Below are 20,625 nucleotides of genomic sequence, written 5' to 3' on the forward strand. Positions count from 1 at the left end.
AGCATAAAATGCATGTTTTGTAACAAAGTTCTACAAGCGTAGCATGTATGAATTTTGCAGTTCTGCTCCTACTCCATCTCTCGCTCCCACTTCACGTCTTCAACATTCATGAACAAAACATCCTCACTATGCAGGAACATATGTAGAAATACAGAGATGCAAACACAGAAGTCCATAGGAACAGCTATGTTAGAATTCATGTGCCATCTGGGTCATGGTAAGCCAAGCTTTGGTCCCACCCAGTACAAATCCATACCTACCCAGTCAGGAGTCAGTGCACCAGGATATTGCAGTTACTCCTGAGTGTCTCAGACACCATTTTTTATTATCTATGGACAAACAGGAGCTTTTAAAATGACAGCTGCTGTAGCTAAGTGCTTTAATATCAGGTCTGTAATGGCAGTTACCACAGTCTGTGTTATGGACAGCCACATATGTGTGCTGGCAACGTGCAGTTAGCAGTGTTATGTATTAGTTTAGGAGACATAGAGTGCATTAAGTTAACTAGATTGCATTTTACTGTCTCCTCAGTCTCACATACAGTATATATAGCTACACTGTTGCTGGTGGGGTCACACTCGATGGAACTGAATTGTACAGAGGATTGGTTGGGTGTGGCTTCACCTCACTATTTTAATCTTTTGTAATGTTATGGCGTCAAAGGATGATGAATCACTCTAAAGAAAACAGTTCATCAATCCATTGTCACTGTCCATTGTGCTGCTGTGTGGCTGCACCATAAAGGAAACAAAACCACTGTACATATCTATCCCTGCTTCAGTTGGTCAGGTCATGGAACATTTCATTTGAAGAGTTTGTACAGCTCCTAGCACTATGGATCTTCCTCTCTGCTGATGACTACAAGGACTGTTTTCATAAAAACCAAGCATTTAATCACAGCAGTTATAAGCACAGGTTCAAATAATCAGATTGAGCAAAAATATACTGAATAATTTAAGCTGAGTCTGAACTATCATTTTAAGGCAGGAAGCCCTCTGTTTTCAATGGTCTATTGTTCAGGTTTCACTGGATGGTTTGTCCAGTGACATGGAGAAGAGGTGTAGGTTCTTTTAGGACCTTTTTTTGAGGGAAATTACACCATTCATGTTACTTGGGGGTACTGGGTATGACAGAAATCAGCTTGACTCATTGAAAAAGACATTTAAAAGCAGAACCTCTAGTGATATAAATCAGCAAGACTTCACTTCAGTGGAGCTGTGCTAATTTACCCCTGCTGGGAATGTGGTTTTGAGACTTTACAGAGTGAAAAAGAAAATAAGGAAGCAAAATAAAGATTCTAAAATATTAGGAAATAAAACAGCTTGAGAACACTATGTTTTCCCAACCATGCAAAAGAGAAGCCTGTAGGTTACAGTTTCAATTTAATATGTTGCTATTTGACACATGTTCACACATGCAGAACATGTCATGGAAAATTTAAATGCCTGTTGTGAGAAAAATTCACAATATTTCTTTTAATCTTATCTCTGTTACGGTTATTTCCCAATCTCTTTCAGCCAAAATTCAGTGAGATCAGACCTTGCTAATGATTTTTAGAACACTAGCACTGAAAAGGTCTTAAGTCATACAGACAGAAAAACAAAACAAAAAAAAGGAAGACCTAGTGTATGTTGAAGGACAGACAGAAGTTCAGAATAACTTAGATCTTGTCCAGTTATTAATGAGATTCTCTGCCTCATCTTTCAGTTTGAATGAGAGTGAACAGGGAATATTTGGAGGATATCTGAGGAAGGATGAGGAAGGTTTAACAGAAACCATCATAATTAAGGCAAACTAATACTCTTCACTCTGCTGGTGTCAGGAATCCTGCAGTAATCCCCAGCCCAAAATCTTGCTCAACTGACACATGAATAGGCAAGCTCAGAAGCAAACCTTTTCTCTGTGTGCAATGGTACAAATATATCCTAAGTGGTGAAGAGAAAATGCAACATGAAGCGAAGCAAAGGCTTCATGGTCAAGCAACCTGAGCAATCAAGGATGAAGAGAGGTGGCATAAAACATGACAGTTTTTGCAAAAGTAACTTTTTGTTAAGAGAAGCAATTTCACAGTGAAGGAAAAAGTCATGATCTATCTAGATTTGCACAGAGTAGCTCATAAAGTGCTCAGTTGAGAATTACTGTCTAAAAGTTATAAAATGGAGAGTAATTCAAGATGATTAATCTGAACGAAAAGCCTATGTAAATGTTAAAATGGAAGACTGTCATGTTGGAAAGGGATTACCGGAACTTTCAAAGAAGATTTTGGATACATTTTGTTGCAAATACTTATTAGGGACTTTGAGCCAATAAACAGGTTTCCCTAAACAATAAAGGCATTTAGAGGTATTGACAACAATGAGGAAGCTCATATAAGAACTGGTTTATTTATAAGCAGAATAATGGAATTTTAACAAACATATCCACATCAATACTTTATTTTGTGGAGCTCATCATTTGACAGCAGCAGAGAAACAGAGATCCAGGTGTGTTGTTAGACTGTAAAACAGCTGTGAGCCTCCACAGAGGCTCATAGAGAACAAGAAATCTGAGACAAGCCTAAGATGCACTGCAGATATATTTTCTTTAGGGTCACTGAAGCATACATCCACCATACAAGGTACTGCCAAGGTGCTTTGTACATGATGTATATTCTGATCACCCATTTTTAAATCAGATTTAAGGTAATTTGGAACAGATCCAGAGAAGGAATACTGAAATGACTGAGGGAAAGGAGTACAATCTTCTGAGAGCAGTCAGAGAATCACATCTTGTTTTCCTTCTCAGATAAAATATCAATTCATAAATGTGTATGGGAATGTAAAAACAGGGTGGGAGTAATAAGCTTTAAATATAAAATTGGTGCAAGATCAAAGAGAGAACTGGTCATACAAAATTTAGCATGGTTAAAATCACCCTCTGATTTCAATCAATTTAGTAGTGTTCAGAAAAACAGGGTAAAAACAAATCTAACTGTTTCAAGATGGATCCTAGCGACCTTATGGCCATTGCATGACAGAGTACTGGTGTTATGGTGCAGTGTAAAAATTCTGGGTTTTGAACTCAGTCATCTGCTCCAAGAAATAAAAAGACAATTTATCTTTTTGTTTTCTGAATAAGGTGCATTTGTGCCATATTTTTGCTGTTTGCAGTTTGTCCCAAACATCTGAGTTTTCATTTGCAACTTAATGTTACCATGGAGGATTTCTTCTTTCACCGCAAGAAACATCATAATTTGGTCCCAGATAGGGAGGGAATGCTGGGAAAGTGCAATGCTACTCTTGGTGGCGTTGAGAGATTTGTTATGACTTACTTGTGGTTGGTAAGTCTGACCTGGTTGACAAATGCTTTTCCTCATGTCCAACATGAAAATCCTCCACAGCTAAATGGAACCCTCCCATTCTTTCTAATATGTGTGACGTTCCTCTTCCCAAGGGAAAATGTTCTTCATTTCAGTGGCTCCAACAAGTATGGAAAGGATAAAGGCTGTAATCCTTGGCAGCTTCTGCCTTCTTCCCTCAGTGTTAAACCTCTTCACCTTTTATATATGAAATATCTTCAGATGAGCATAGTGGAGATGTTTTACGGTCCATGGTGTGGAGCACATGCTTTCTGACCAAAATATCGATTACAGTGGCAAATGTGGGGACTTGGACTCAATTTTCTATGCACCTCCATGAAAATTCCAGGCAAGAGTTTTGCTGAAAGATGATCCTTCTTTTGTAAATATCTATCAGATTCATTCAATACAATCAAATGCAAATGGACACTTCCTCCAGTTCTTTTAAAGTTTCTATAGATTAAATTTTAGTCTTTCTTCAGGCATTGCCTGAGTGGTAGTTTAAAGCCAATAAAATAAATCTCTAAAAATTTATTAACATCTAATTAAAGATTGATCCTATCAAATTATGTAGTCTGTAATTTTTATTAAATCAAATCTTTAGCTCTTGTACTCTGTAGGAAAAGAAAGGAAAAAGGACCACCATAGTTTCTATCAATAAAACTTTAGTACAACAGTGAGCAGAAAAGAATGTTGAAGTAGTATAGTTGGATTGAAAACACGTGTCTGTTTACAAATGTGCCAGAAGTCCAGACAACTTTTGTTGTGAATGAGCTCTCATTTCCAGCTTTCCTCAGCAAAGAAATAAAAGTAATTTCCACAGTAATAAACAAGTTTGAGTAAACAGTAAGAATAAATGAGTGGCAGTAACTTCCTGCTACTCTTTCTTTTCTGGTACCTCTGGTACAAGCCGGCATGCAACTCCAAAGTCACTGAACATAGTGGGAGGACTTGGTGAGCACTGAGCCAGACCCTGGGTCCAGTCCCCCCTCTAAAATGAAAAGCTTTTTCCAAGAAAACAAAAGATAATAAGTAAAATTAAATATTCACCTCCAGGGTATTTCTTCTTTTTCATACATACATTGGGCAGATGCAAAAGGATGAAAATTAACCTCAAGATCTTAGAGGAAGGAAATTTCTTTAAACATCTGAAAGATCTGAAATCCCATGATTGCTTATCCCTCAAAAAGGAATCATAAAGGAAATAAAGCAAAAACACAATGTGAACTTAATAGAATGATAGACCATTAGCATGACTTCTTCATTAAAAAATATTTCGGTTCAATAATCAGTACGATACATGCTGATTATATAAAAAACCCAAATAACTGGATCACTATACTAAGCTTTATCTATGTCAATGACTAAGAATATTCTGCCATCGTCTTGAGCTTGTTTGACTCATTAATGAAACATGGAAAGATAAAAAATCAGGGGATCATAGTATCCTTCATTCACTCTGCTAACTTGAAAACAACCCAGAGGTTGTCATGCTGTCTAAATGGCAATAACCATATTCTAAAGAGGGAAAAAAGCACAGTTAAATTTCCTGGGGTTTCCATTAACAGCATCCAGGCTTTCATTCAAGCCAGCAAATGACTTTGTTCTCAAAGAATATCAAAGAATGTCAACTTGCAATCTAGAATAAGTAAGGGGTGGGGGATTATATTAAAAAAAAAAAAAAAAAGTTAACTGACTTCTATTTTAATATCTGCTCCAAAATGGACTTTTAAGTGTTTAACACTTCCAAAAAAAGGTGAGTCCTGGTAGTTGTTTGGTGTATCACATTTCCCTCAAACACTTGGAAAAAAATCAGGTTTCTATCAGTATTATTAGTCATTGCCCAAAAGTGCTTCCAGGGATATTTGCCACACCATGTCTGTAAAAATTAAAATCTTCAAACCTCAGTGTTTTAAGTCTCAGCATTTTAAATAAAGAAACTGTATATAGAAATGTAGCCTATTGAGTTACTCAGACCAAACTTTTTATTAAAAGCAAAAATTGTTATTTTTAGGTCAATTAAATAAATTCTTCAGTCATACTGCATTGATATTGTTAAAAAAATCCCATGTAAATAAATCACATCTGATATTTTTATAATTAAAGGTAATTACTGATCTTAATTTAAAATATTTAATTAAAAAAATCACACAGCTTCAATCACTGCTCAGTTGAGGCATCAATAATCTCTTGAAATGAATCAACATGCTAGCAAACAATTTATGGGTGACTTACCATTAAGGACATTCTTGCTTTATCAACCTTTACTTCAGTCTATCTGCTTGAAATAGGTCCCATAAGACTTTAAGGACAAAATTTGTCCATAAAGTGGCCAATTCAGAGCTGTTTAGAATATATTTTTAAATCAATTCAGTAAGATGTTTCAAATAGGAGCATTCATAGACAGCAGTGGGAGGATGATGTAACCTCTAACTTCCACAGGCTAAATCAATGGCAGGGATCTGGCTAAGAACAGCAATTTTGTCTTAGTAAAAATGTCACCTTGTGATTACAGAGCTTTTTCAGAAAACCACAGACTTTTAAAATAGTTATGAGTTGTTAAGGCTTCTTTGGGGGAAAAAAGAAAAAAAAAAAGGAAAAAATTAAATGTGGAGGAGGAAATGGAAGAAGAAGAAAAAGGAAAAAAAGGGGATAAAAAAATTACTTTTTTAAGGGACACAGCTATCTGAGAAAATAAACTGCTTGGGATGAAAGCTATGTTTCTACAGATGCTCCTGTCTTTGTTTTCACCACTTCTCATATGTGTACTCTCATTTAACTTCCTAAACTGAAATCTAGGACAATCTGCTGAAGAACATCCAGGCTCTAGTCCTGTCCTGTGCTCCTATTTAGTAGAAGTGGATCCCTGTCAAAAAATGTAATGGAGCATTGCAGCGCTGCAGTGTATTAAATTACAAGTCCTCCAGGCTTCACCCGGGTGCCCAGCCAGTCCGGGGGAAAACCCTTGGCTGACCGGTCCGCGGGGAGGAGGTGGCGGGACCTGGATAGCTCCACCGGACGGACGAGAGGACTCCGGAGTAGCTGTATTCCTAGAGGCTTTATTATAGGAGAGGCGCAGGAACAGGACGAGGAGATGAGGGACACAAGCGCTCTAGGAGGGAGCCAGCTCCGGCAGCCCCGAGGGAAGGCAGGGCTGGGTATTAAGGGCAAAGGAGTAGGAGTGGTTAGGGTACAGAACAGCCAACGGGCAACGGGTAAAGGGGAGGAAACAGAGTGGGGTGACATACAGAGAACTAATCAGGGTACAGAGGAGGAGTGGTATTCTAACAGGAGCCAATGGGGATAACAGAACAACTGAACTTTCTGGAACTGGGGAGAGTACCAAGCATTGATGGACAGCTCAACTGGGGTGGAGGGCAGCAGTTGATTGGCAACCTTTTCTAGACTGTTGCTGCCTCCCAAGGGAGAGCGGGAACCCCTCCCACACTGCAGCCCAGTGCTTGACCTGGGGCAGAGCATCCTCTTCGAGGAGGATTGGTCTGACCCCAAAGTTTCCAGTCAGAGAGGAGACATCTCTTTACTACACCAGCCTGCCAGGGAAGGGCAGAGTAGAACACCCTCAATGGTCCAAAGAAAATTGGCCATATTACATGGAACAAAGAGCTTTTACTGTGAGGAGGCAAAAAACCCAGACCTACCAGGAAAAAAAAAAAAAAAAAAAAAAAAAAGTAATTGCAGTTTGGTTTAGTTTTCTTGTTTGAATTGGTGTTAGGCATTTGCTGTGCTTTTTTCTCCCTACTAATTTCCTGTCAGGATTGGCAGCCAATGACTCACTTGCATTCACAGATGAGTATCACCAAAACATTAGTCTACAGCTCCTTTTCTCAATACTTTGATTTAATCACACAAAGCAACCCCCACACTGACCCCATGAGTGCAGCATTATTCAAAGCATGAGGCAAAAGCAAGGCCAGGTATCTTCCCTTTATGTCTGCAGATATTGCCATAATACAAGCTCTGAAATCAGATATTCTAAGTACCCTGTCTTCACAGCGACTCCCAGAGTTCAAGGCAAAGAATCAGTGAGTAGCCATGCAAAAGAACTGTCATCTCCTCAAAAATTAAAGGAACATGATGAGCAGGTCAGTGTTGGGTAGTTCATGTCTGGAGAGCCAAGCTGGCAAGCCAGTGGGTCTGCCAGTAGACTCTCATGCCTCTGTGGTTCATTTTCTGATCACCAATGTTGAATCTGTTTCCTGTGTACTACAGAATATGCAGGATTCAATGGACAGACAAAAATTAGGGAAAGCAATTATGGGTCCTTAGGTTACATTTTTAATCTCAAGATTCCACACACAACCTTGTGGTTCCAACACAGCATGTATGTAATACATGTTTAAATAGCAAGGACCATGTAAACAAGCATTACATATGTTACTGAGAAACTGAGGAGGGCTTTTCCTGCAGCTGGCTTCCTGCCTACCAAGTTATGGTGAACGGCTAAAATCCTTAATGTTTGACAACAGAAATTGCCATGCAAGCACCAACCTGACTGACAGCTTCTCTAATGGCCAGATCAAAAGTAAATGAGAAAAAGGGAACACAAGTGACCCAATGAAGAACCAACAATTTGTCATTTGGGATGTTTTATTAGGCAGTTTGACAAATTTCCTGCAGGTTGACTGATTAAATTTACATTCTCTATTTTCAATCTTTAATTTATTTCATACTCAAATATGATTGTTAGCCATTAATCAATAAGGCTTAAAGTGCTCATGATTAATGGCCAATGCTTTCAGTATAAATAAGAGATTCTGTGATGCTGGGATTTATCTGGCTCTAGAGATTGCAGGATTGCTCTGAGTGCTCATTCCTTAGTTACAATAAAGTGGGACTGGGAGAATTGATGAGATTCTGTGCCAGCGCTGTGCTAAAATGAAATGGGAGCAGCTCTTTAGGATCTGCACGAGATAATGACAAAAAAGAAACCAAAGGGTTAAACAAGACTATGCTAACAAGTAATGCTGGAGAAATTAATGACTCTCCGTGCTATAGATAAGCAGGAATTTACAGCACCTACACGGTAAAAAGAACCGAGGCAGGTTAATGAAATGACCACCCGCGGCCGTGCCGGCTGTGTGAGGATGCGAGGAGAGCCTCTGTGTCCGTGGGAGAGCCGAGCCGCGGGCCGGGGGTTAGCGGGAGCGCGGCGGGGCAGGGGCCGGGGAGGCGCCGCGGCCGGGAGCTTCAGGCGGGCCAGCAGCAGCGATAGGGTTAACCAGACGCCTCCATGTATTGAGATGCTAATTGTCAAGATAGTGTATTACTTGAGGAAAGTAATTTGATTACTCGAAACTCCCACTAAGGAGGCACGCTCGCGTCCCTCCATCTGTCGGGCTCAGTGAAAGATGATGAATTGAGCTCCGAATTCACGTGTGATGAAGTCACTGTCAATCCCCGGCAGCCCAGCCCGCTGCCATGCCCACCGCACAGAGGGTAGCACCGCAATTCAACTTTCCCTGGGAAACCCGGGAGGCTCAGTAACCTGTTACTTGCTGCTGCTTTCTTGGCTTTTTTTTTTTTTTTTTTTTTCTCCCTTCTTCTTTTTCTCCCCTCCCCGTTTTCTGCCTCAGCGCTACAACTGAGTCATTCCGGTGCCCATGGCTCGTGGGTACACCGGGCTCCCACTGCGCTCGGCTCTATTCCCCACTTCAGCTGCCAGTGTTATTTTCGGCTAATGCAGATGTGGGGCTCGCTCGCCGGCGCTTTGTAGCCACTTGCCGAGAAGCATTCGGAAAGCCTTAACTATGCATAAATCTGCAGAGTGAATGTTTTCTTTCATTCACTTGCTCCTATTATTTGATTTCTTGTAGGCCTCTGCGGCAGAAATGGAGAAAATAAGGTAAGTGAGACAGTTTATTTACATCTCATTATAGAGAAGAAATGTTCTATTGCACAATGCACAATAAAGGCTCTTGGAAAATATTTTGCTTAATACGATCAGAGTAGAATACTGGATTGCATGATGATGCAAGGCAAGCTGTGCTTTAGAGACAAAAGAAAAGGAATGTGGTTGTTCTAGCAAATCTGTTTTGTAGGGACGTCAATTCAGAAAGCATGCTTTACACACAAACATGTTTTATTGCCAGATGCAGAGCATATTTGATTATATAAATGTTGTAGCCACTTGTCCATTTACTGCAAGAGCCTGCCATTCCATTTAATGAGGAAAGTGGATCAATAATTCATGAAAAAGCTGAAGAAAATATAGGCTTGACTTCAAAGCATCTAATTAATGTGGTTTGTTTCAGTATAACACTGTAACATTGGTGTTCGATTTTTGTTTTATATTGTATACCAGCCAGATAAATCTTGTCTCCTCTGTGTTTAAAATGTTGTCATACTGTACCAGTTTCTCAGCACATCTCTCTGCTTTAAGCAAAAGGAGATGGGTTTTATAACATAAGTTTTTCATTTCATGTCCTAGTGCAAGTCTGCTTTGGGGGATATTGCTTTTGTGTATGTTGTTGAGAAAGAAAAAGAAAGAAGAAAGCATTGTAGCCCTTTTTAATAAATTAATTAAAAATTAGTAAAACCTTGTTAGCTAATACATTATCAAAGTGATCGGTAAGAGATGAACTTTTTACTACCCTTTAAATACTTTATGGAACTTCCTTTCATAATCAAATACACTGGCCATGATCTTACTTGATTTTATTGGACAAGCCTAAATTCCTTCTCTGAATCTGGTAACTCTTGTCCAAGAAAAACTTTTTAGATTCCTTCAGTTTGGAAAGGCTATCCTGAGTTATTAGAAATGCAGAAAAGTTCTGAAATTCAAGAAATAGCTGGGCAAATGCAAAACAGAAATTTGTTCAAGTGTTTAATTAATTCTGGGCTGGAAACAGAATCCTGTTTTTCTTTTGAGGCATAGGAGGTTAAGTCTCTTACAGTGGACTTGAAGCTGCATGTCCAAAAGTTACTAAAAATGTATTTTTAAAGCACTTAACTTACACACTTTTGTAGAGCCTCATGAAGTATTGTACTATTGTACAAAACAGAAGTATTGTAACTTTTGTGCTGAAAGAAAAACACTGTGCAATGTATTACGGATTTTCATGTATTTAAGTACTATAATGTTAAAGCTGTGAGTTTTTCCTGAGTAATGCCTGAGAAAATGGCTCAATGTGCAGACTGGTGTCTAATAAAAATTCCAAACAAGCACCTATAGTGTATGCACACTTCTGTCATGAATGACTCTCTTGGAAGATGCAAGTGAATATATATTTACATCTTTGTTTGATAAACATGTGTGTACAAATGCAGTCTAATCCTTGTAATACTTTCCTGAGCATGCCTTGGCCTCTGCTTTTAGTGTTGCCTCTTTTGCAATAAAGGGCTGCAGAGCCCAGGAGAATGAGCAGAATGTAGCGAAAAAACCCCAAGAATTTTCAATAATGAGAGTAAACATTCATAAAGTTCCATTTTCCAAACATTGCAGTTTTGCAGCTGTCAGCCTTGCCAGTCTTTACCTCGCTACTCCCTGAGTACTACACAGATGGAAAAGTTGACCCTGCCCCACTGAAATGAAGCAGGAGCTTCACTACTAACTCCACAAAGAAAAGGGTCAGGCTCTCTCAGGGGTTTGTTAAAGAAATTTTCTGTTAAAAATTCTTGTGTGCAAAAGTTGATTCTGGCAGAGGTTTGTCCCCATCAGCCCAGCAGGTGCAAGGCCAGTTCCAGAGCTCCCTGTGCTCCCAAGCAGGGCAGCAAGCCAGGCTGGGGGAGCTCCAGCAGGACCCAGTGCAGAAGCTGCACTGCTCCATCCCAAACTTTTCCAGGCTCCCTGTCGACAGTCATTCCCTTGGACACAAACTGACAGAATCCTTGGCAGTTTAAGAAAACTATCAGGAATTTTTATCTTAAATAGCTAGTAAACTCACAGCCTGGAGAGGGTTAGATTTTTTCTAAACTTATCAAAGTGTGGTACTCAGGTAAAAAACAAATTACCCTGTGTTTTAACCACAGTGGCTTCAGAGAGGTCATGAAGAGAGATAACCTGAAGCTAGGAGAAGAAAAAAAGAAACGAGAGGAAAATGGCAGGTTTGGAGGAAAGAGGTATTTTTTGTTATATGCAGAAACCAGTGTAACATGGAAAAGCCATTCCCACATGATACTTCACTGTGTTCTGCCCTATCTCCTGTGCCCAGCTCCTTTCCCACTCTTTTTTTTGCTACCAGCTGAGGATATGCCATTCCACATCACCTGGGATGTGTTGGCCCAAGGACTAGAGGGTGGAGGGAGGACCTGTGGAGCTGGAGTGCATGGAGGGTACAAGGCTCCTGCAAAAGAGGTTCTGTAATGAGCAAAAAGGAAACAAACCTTGTTAGAGAAATAGAACAACAGGAGCAAGGTGCATAGCCAAAGGACAGGGAAGCCAGGTTGAAAACTCTCAGGGTCAGAGTAGTAGAGGTTTGCATTCCACAGTGCTCTTTAAGAGAAGAAAGTATTTTAAATAATACAAGGTGACAGTCCTTGGGGCCAAATATTTTATGAAGGCAGCTCTGTAAGTCTTTGGGTGAGCTTTGTACATTCCCCGGCCCAGGAGAATGGGGATCCATCTGGGGCATCCCCAAGGACTGGGGTAGCCAGGCCCATTCAGAGAGAGGGGTGAATACAGAAGCCTGAAAAATTGATCCACTGATGGCTCGTGCTTTGTTCAGCCATAAAATTCATTGAGCCAGGCAGCACAAGCAACAGTGCAAACTAATACAACTCTTACTGTTACATTCCTTCACTGAGAATCTGTCCAGAACAATGTGATTCATCTCACATAATGCAGCAATAATTCCCCTTGCAGACCAAGGAGCTGCTGTGACCTGCAATGTCATGTGCTGCCCTTTTCAGCAGGGGCTTGCTGTCACAGAGCTTTGTGTGGAAGGAGAAGTAGGAAGCAAGGGTGGGAGGTTGTCAGTATTTAGCCTGACACAGGGACACCTTCCTCTAGAAGTAGAAACATGCAATTTTGTGCTAAAACTTTGACTGAAAATAATCAGTTTTTGCAATGAAGTGTTCTCACTGTAAATTATCTTAGCAGTGCGGTGTTTATTACATTTCAAGGTACCAATATATTAGGCAGAAGTAAGGCTAACTACTAATCACAAACCTCTTGAGGATCTGCACTTATGTAGGTTGGCTGTGTATGGCTATAGAGTCACTTTAAGCATTAATTACTTCTGACTCCAACCTTTTAAATACAGTTTTTTGTATCTGGTTCTATTTCATGTCTATAAACAAGGACTGAAAATCTCAGTTAATAAAGTGAATTTCAAATATATCTATACTATCTTATTTTGACTCAGCAGTGTGCTATCTTTGGTGCATGCATGCAAGAGAAGCACAAGCCTTCCAAGCCTGAGGCCTTGTATCTCTGTGGTGGCTGGCACATAAAATTGCCACTACACTGGAAAGTACTCCTCTAAGTCAGATTGAACCCATAGAATGGTTAAAAATTGCAAATGAAAGGCCAGTTCCACTGCAACTCCAGTACAGACTCCTGGCAACTTTTTCTTTGCTTCCATTCCATCCTGCTTGAAATACAGGTTGTAATATAATAGTCAAACTTTCTAGTGAGGATGATGTAAGGTTTGGCAAAATAGATCTCTAGAAATATACAAATATTGATCAGCTTCTCAGCTTCCTTACACTGAAGAGTATCTCCCTCCACAGGAAATGTCACTTAAAGAGACAGCTATTGTTCAATAAAAGCTTTTTCTCTTTTTTTTTAATACACTCCTAAAATTTCAGTGACAATTCATAAACTCTATAAATCAATATTCTTAGTTCTAAGCTTTCAAGATCCACAACAGGCTGAACTGTATATCTAAAAGTACACAAAACAAGACACATCATCACCATGACCAACTGCCAGGCTCACAGTGCCTCTAAGGAGGCTGAGTTTCCACTTTACAATATAATCATGGAATTCCTCAATTGAGGGTTACTTTATTTTGGTAGCATCAGTAGGGGCACTTTACTAATTACCCAGGGATCTCTGATAAAAGTGACCCATGTCTCAAGGAACCTCTGAGGTAACATCTTCCTTTCACTGTAGCCCTTGTTTCAGAACATATGAAAGCAAAGTGGTTTGTTTTGCACACACAGCTGGTAGTAAGTCAGCAGCTTGATCCAAGTCTCTTGAATTTTTAGACTTGGACTTTTCTCAAGCATGTTTGAGTTCATCTGTGGTAAGGAAGGAATATGGGTTTCTTCAAAAGGAACATTAGAGGCACATGCAGTTCTAGGGAAAAGCCTCTGCCATGGTTTACTGGAAATGTAAATACCTTCCTAAATGCCCACCTGATCATGCTGCCTTCCTTGCACTTGGTATAAATATAGCCCTCTTCATATGCTAATGAACACACTGCAATTTCCTGCCATCCCCACCTTGTCCTTATTCCTCTCTCAGCCTGTATCTACATTAATTTTACCATATACTTGAGCACAAGGGGAGGATTTTTTTCCCAGAAAGTTAACCAACAAACACAGTTTACTTTACCCTAGGTCTGGTCTTCACATCCACAGCTGATATGCTGGGGGCCACTGCCTTGTACAGAAGCAAAATGCCACAGGACAGCAGCAGGGCTGTGCAAGAAGCAGCTCCACCATCTGCTCAGCAGTGTCTGCAGGCTCTAGTTGATGCTGGGATGTGAAACCCCAGCTGTGGACACAGAGAAAGAGACGGAACAGGGCAAGCTCAGAAGAAATAAAGCATAGGGAAATGTTAGCATGAAAGGGCCAAGATTTTGGGGTCATTAGAGGTGATAGTAAAAAAGTCATCAAGCTGGGTGAATTTTGGGTGCATTTTCAAAGATGGAGAAGAAAAGGAAAAGGATAAAAAAGCTGCCTAACATATATTCAAACAGGTAAAACAGGTTTTTATTTTTCCTCTGTTTTGCAAGCTGTTTTTATCTGCCAGGCAGTCCCAGCAACAGTGACAGCCTTGCCATGTTGTTTTCAGCACATCTGGTTTGCTCCTGCTGCCATCCAAGGTGTGGCTGTAGCTAAGCACTTGTCTCTCTCTCTCCCCCCAAGACTACATTCAGCTTTGAGTCTGGTGGTTGTCAAACATAGCAATGGGAGCAATGGACACACACAAATATATTCACAGCCCCCAAGGGAACTATATCCCTGGAACTGGGATTGGTTGAGGCACAGAGCCAAGCTGATCTACCTCTGAGAATTTTGTTAGTGCTGTCAGAGGCATAGTATGCTTGTGCAGCTTATCACACCTAATTTCCAGTATTACTATTCCCTGTGCTAGTCAGTCAAACCAGCACTACTTCAGCTGAGGAAGGAGTGTTGCTGCTATGCTATCCTACAATGCTGTGCCCAGAGCATCTCTCTGCTGCTTGGAAGAATAATCTAAAAGACAGTGATGTCAGTATGCAAGGAACCATCCCATCAGCTGATGTAACAATTGTTGTGTTATAGCATCCTTTAGTTCTAGATAGATACTGTGTGAAGCAAAAGCATCCACCAAACAAGGAACATGACAGAAACAGAGGGCAGAACAGGTTCAAGTTGAATGAAACCAGGTAGAGCTGTGTAAAGTGGCCTCCAGGGACAAGTGGGAGATGAGCTTACATCTGAAGAGACCAAGGAAGTAGGTAGGAGTAGATGAGCCATGCCATCAGCCAGGAGCTGCAGTGAGTCATTGGGAAGAGGCTGGACCTCAGTGATGCCTAGCTTACAAATACTTACAAATTACCCCTTTCTTGCAAGGCAAAATGCATCACTGAGCAATGCCATGAGCTTCTCAGAAAAGAAAAATAAATAAAAGGAGTATTTTCAGACAAATATTTAAGAAAAAAAGAAAGAAAAATCCATTTTGTATTGTGCTTGTGATTAGTTCAGAACTTTGTATCATAACGAGCAGAACTTACAGAATAGTTTCTTTTTTTGTTGTTGGGTTCTCCTCCTTCAAGTTCCAAAGACACAATTATCCATGATTCTAAGAAATTCAAAGGTGGGAAAACTGGATGCCTCCCCTTTATTGCTATGAGCTTCAGTTTATGTAAGCACTTTGACCAAAGCTACTGAGGGGTTGTGCTGAACACTGAAAGCAGCAACTTGCAAAGCAAACAGTGGCAGCCACTGCAGCAGTAACAAAACAATATTATAAGCTGAAGAATATAAGAGGTTTCACGCTATGAACCCCAGATGGTTCAAGGAGAGTACAGCTTGTGAACTGCACTTGAGTGTGCTCTGTGGTGAAATCAAGTAGATTTTGAATGCTTGCTGCTGCTACAGCTCACAGACCGATTAAAGAAAGGAGATAACTTGTCTGCAACACTTTATTATAGGCCTTTTGCAATTTCCAGCTCTGCTGCTGCTGGCATGGCTTAGGCAATTTAATTTACCAATCAATTCTTGATTTACACACAAGTGACTTTAGAATGCATTCAAATAAGACCTGTATCACCACATTTGATTCAGTGTTCTTTAAAATCAAAAGCATCTGAAGTATATCAAAACTATTAAGCTTTTCATATTAAAAAATTGAAAAGACTGAATTGTCTTTATGTTTTAGTGAAGACCTAAAGCCAGCTTAGCATAAAGTACAATGTGCTGAAAAATAGACAGTAGATAGTGAAGTGTAACCATGCTTTTTGGAATTCAAGAATGTGAGGATTGTATAATATACAGAACACTCCAGCAGAACAGCAGGATCATAAGTGCCTGTAGCTCCTTGAAGGATTTCTCTAGTGTGTATGATTGTCCTGCTACTCGTGTGAACTGCACAACTGTTGTTGTTCAACTCTTCCAGGAGAAACAAGATCTGCCTCACTGAACAGTGTAGAGTTGCTGCTAATTTCTTGGTTTGTAGCAATGTTTGTACTGGCATAAAAGTGAGGGCCTCCATGTCACATGCAGCTCTATCGTTCCTTAAAGCATGACTTTCTTCATATATGCATTTTTTAAGCTCTGAAAATCATTGAAAAATCAAATTGTCATCCTGAACTTGCCCAACCGTCACCATGTCAGCAAAACCAAAATTGAGAACTTGTGTTCAAGTGAACATATACACACAACTCATGCAGCAGACCTGCATCTCAGAGGGCAAGCAGTATTTCAGCAGCATGTTGTTGGCAAAGCAGTGGCTGACTGACTTACATGACATACTAGGACATCGTGACTATACAAATGCCATTTCAGCTGTTCAGAGTGAAATGAAAATTTTTACCACCTTGCCTTGATTTTTCCCATTTTCAAAAGGAGGGGGAGACAGAGGAAGAGGATGTCGTAGAAGGAATGAGGATCTTCACAATTTTTTGGTAACACTGAGCTCTTCAGGGAGTCACTGCTCTTCTACAAAGACCCTCATGTTCGCAAGAAACTCTCATGACTCAGCAGCTCCAAATTGCTGCCTGCTGTTCAAGACCAGTTTCATATCCATGTCAGAGCAAAGGGCCTTAACTCTGAAGCTTTCATACAAATCAGGTCAAGCAAATAGCTAATTTTATGTTTCTGTTAGCCATAACTGCTATTTAGATAAAAGGATCAGTTTAAAAAACTGCTTTATTTTTAAGGCATTCCAAGAACAATACTGGAATTCCCAGCAATGAATGGCTACTTAATATTTTCCTTTATCACCCAAGAGCTCATTCTTGCAGCAGGCAAGAAGAGGAAAGGCAACTTGAAGAGGAAAGCAATCAGCACTCCTTTTTTCTGTACTTTCTAGTTTAAAAAGTGTTAAATCTTTCTGCTACTATTTAACTCAGGTATACTGGCTTAACCAAAGTAGTGCACAAATTAACACCGTATTCAATGCTTCACCTGTACAGAGTGGTCAACAGATAAAAAAAAGAAATTGCCAATATCTGCATAATTGGTCTTTCTGCTAAGAAGTTCTACAGATGTGTCTGAAATTACATTTAAGTAGCACAAAATGTGTGACACATGACTTTGCATGCACATATTTAACTACATTTGTAACTGCTGGGTCACCTGCCCTTTGAGATACGATTTCCTCTCTTTATGAATCCCATCTCTGTCCTGTAACAAAGAAGTATTTCCAAGGATTTCATCAGAAACAGTCCTGACCAAGGTGTACCAAGTACATTCGAAGATTTAAAGCAGATCCATGAGTGGCTGAAAAGTAAATATTTTGTAGCTCTGCCCAATATTCTTATCAATTCAGTGTAAAACTAGTAACAAGGTACATTCATGGACAGAAATCCTTAATGATGAGGCAAGTGCTGTTTTCTACAGGGAAATTGGATTTTTGAGGCTAGATTCAAACAATCTATAGCACTGAAACAGTTCTGTTCAAATTCAAAATAAACTGTATGTTTATTTTTGACTCTCAGCTTATGAATAAAAATTATGCTTTTATTTGTACTTGCATTCAGATTTAGATTGATAAGAGACCAAGAAATAAAGAAGGAAAGATTGAGTCAAATACTCTGAAGACTGGGTAAAAATGAGAAAAACAGGAAGCTAGCCTAAAGCAATGCAAGCAGAGTGATGAAAGACAGAGCAGCAATAATATTTAAGTAATTACTTGGAAAGCAATAGCATACTTAAACACACAGAAAAATTTGATTGTCCCAGTCACAAAACTGACCAGGAAGTTTTTACACATGCCCAAATGGTCCTCTGTCCTACTTCTTTCCATTGCTGAATTCAAAGACAGGCTGTTGCTAAAAGGGGTGCATGACTGGCCTGGGTGATTTTTGTCCAAATTTGCACAGCAGCTCAAATCCCACACTGCCGTCTCCTTGCAGCCCTGCAAACTCAGTGCTGGGCATAGCCACACAGTGAAGGAAACACCTGGAGTCCCAAGCCACATCAGCAGTGTGACCCTGACAAGTCTGAACCTCTCCAGTTCCACTTCAGTTCTGAGCCGTCACAAGCCTCTTGGAAAAGAAATAAATTTCCTGGCTTATCCCTGTCCCTACTGTACCAATGTGCAATAGGCATGAGTGGCAGGTTTCCAGGTAGATTTCCAGCCCACACTTCAAGATGTAGTCTGGAATAGCCCAGTAAATGCCAGTCTTTGCTCTGGAGTCCCTGCATATCTGACAAGCTTGCAGAGGTCCCCAGGTTAATAGGGCTGATGAAGGCGATCAGAATGATGAAATTTTCTGTTTTCTCATTGTGCATGGCAAAATAGTACCCTTGCTCTGCGGTTGGAAGCACTGCCGCCCCCTTGCTAAAATGACATTCCCAGTAGTGGAGCCTCCCAAAGCATCATATTTTCATAGCTTGGTCCTGTTTTATTTCTTCACAAGATGCTGACAGTATCTTGTCTTTACACTAAATGCTCTTTATTAAACTCTTTCACTCCAGAAGGCACCAAGAGCAGGAAGCCTTTAGGATATACACAGTAGACCACAGTTCCATGTGAAGGAAGGACCAAGAGTCTTGGCTTTTCCATGGAGAAGGTTAATTAGGTCTTTGTATAACTCAAGGGGTAGCTCTGGCAACAGACCATATGAGCAGGAGAGGGAAGAAATGAGTCATTGGTAGAGGAGACTGACGTGAGTTTCTTTGGGCCAAATTTAGCTGACCTATACTGTTTAGTAACAAAGCAACTTCCCTCCCTCCCTGCTCCACTTCCCTCCTTCTCAATCTACAAGAGAAATCACAACCTAATCTAAAAGTAATTTTTTTTTCTGAAAAATTAAAAACACATTAATTCTAGCACTAAACAGGTAGTCTGCTAGCAAATGTTAGTTCAGAGGACTATAGCTGTCTTGTCTACTGCATATGATGCAAAAAGTTTTAGATAATGGTAACTTCTGAAAACAAGAACATTTCAAAGCTGCTGATGCAGAGTTTTACAGTAACTGTAGACTTCAACTTGCTTTCCTATAACTGTGTTATGCTTTTTAAATTGATAAAGCCTCAGCAGATTCACTTACTGGAACTGATGGGCTTCACATGCTGTGAGCTTCTGGAGGGTTTTCTTTACAAACTAGAACTGAATATCATCTAAATGTAACAGAAAAAAACCTCAAAGAGAGATGTCCCATTCATTCCAGCACACAATGACTTGGAGCTGTTTGAGAAAAAAAGTGTTAATCTAGACAATTTGGCTCAATATACTTTGCTTTTAAGAACATTTATTTTCATCTAAAACCATTATTTTTTAATGCAGTGATAACCCTCCCATAGTCCGGTGTGGAAAACAACTTTTATTGTAACCTAAGAATGTGAGGCAAATAAGCATTGTTTTACTTGGACTCAATGAACATGGAAACTTTGAGTTACAGTTTTGATAGTAAAATTTTAATGAATGCTTTTCAGTAACACAATGTGGACTGGACTTCTCTACTGTAGCTTTGCAGTTACTTTGCATTCTCATCTCCGTCCCCCAAAGAGAACTCCAAATCCTAAAACAGTAAAAGCAAAGTCTACTAGGATTTTCATCTCAAGGTTCCTATAGCATTAAACTACTAATAATCATGGCAGGCAGAGCAGACAGTTCTGATCAAATTACCAACCTGGATTTTAGACCATCCCATTTCCTTATTTGTCATCTCTATCGGCACAATATTGGAAAACATTTTGAGATATAAATAGGCACAGATATAGTTGCATCCTGAATTCTAACTGAATGAATCCATTACTGCATCCTTGGAGGACTCCAATTTTTTCCCAGAACCACAACTCCTTTTTGAGTGTTATCTACCTCATTATGCATAGATTAGCTACATTACATATTGGTTTGCACAGACCACACAGAAGCTGAAGAGTTCACTACAGCTTTGCAGAGAGATTAATGTAAATAGAGACTCAAGAAAACAACACATTATTTTTTCTAAAAGGCTATGCTATTTATACTTTTTATGTTAATATAAACATTAAATTACTCACATGACACTCCTGTCATTCATATCCAGAGTGTTTCCAGCTATAAATCTGCATTCATGCACCCATAGTTGGCATACAGCTGCCGCATGGATTTATGGCACAATTGTTTCCTTATACTTTTATTGTGAGCCACTGAATTGGAGACTGGTTAACTACAACATTCACAATGACAGAAGGCATTGTTATTAACAGCAGAATCAGTAAAATCAACAAAAACTATTATCCCCTTACTAGTGGCATCTCTTTTCTAGAAAGCTCTTAGCTGCATTTTCTATTCTTACCCTGGCTACTTCCTTCAGCACTAGAAATTAGGGCATTGGCTTGCAGCATCATTGCCAAATTTAAGGGCAATTATGCAATGAAAAGAGGAAGTATGAGAGGTCAGAGATTGTACCTCTACTTGAAATGCAGATGGTGAAGGTGCTGCCATGTCTAAGTTGAAAATA

At 39.8% G+C, this 20,625-nt stretch overlaps 1 protein-coding gene across 3 annotated transcripts in view; it reads left to right on the forward strand.

Moving 5' to 3' along the window:
* The window catches only part of BEGAIN (brain enriched guanylate kinase associated), a 149,979-nt gene that overhangs the window by 26,937 nt on the left and 102,417 nt on the right, over positions 1 to 20,625 (forward strand). For 2 of the 3 annotated variants that reach the window (XM_053946891.1, XM_053946893.1), the window contains exon 1: positions 8,997 to 9,200. In XM_053946891.1, the coding sequence (XP_053802866.1) occupies positions 9,187 to 9,200 (14 nt within the window). In that variant the 5' untranslated portion in view covers positions 8,997 to 9,186. Of the gene's footprint in view, positions 1 to 8,996; positions 9,201 to 20,625 lie in introns of those variants that run through there. The other variant, XM_053946890.1, reaches the window with a different exon arrangement.

Source organism: Vidua chalybeata, chromosome 6 (genome assembly GCF_026979565.1).
Source record: "Vidua chalybeata isolate OUT-0048 chromosome 6, bVidCha1 merged haplotype, whole genome shotgun sequence".
NCBI classification, from domain to species: domain Eukaryota; kingdom Metazoa; phylum Chordata; class Aves; order Passeriformes; family Viduidae; genus Vidua; species Vidua chalybeata.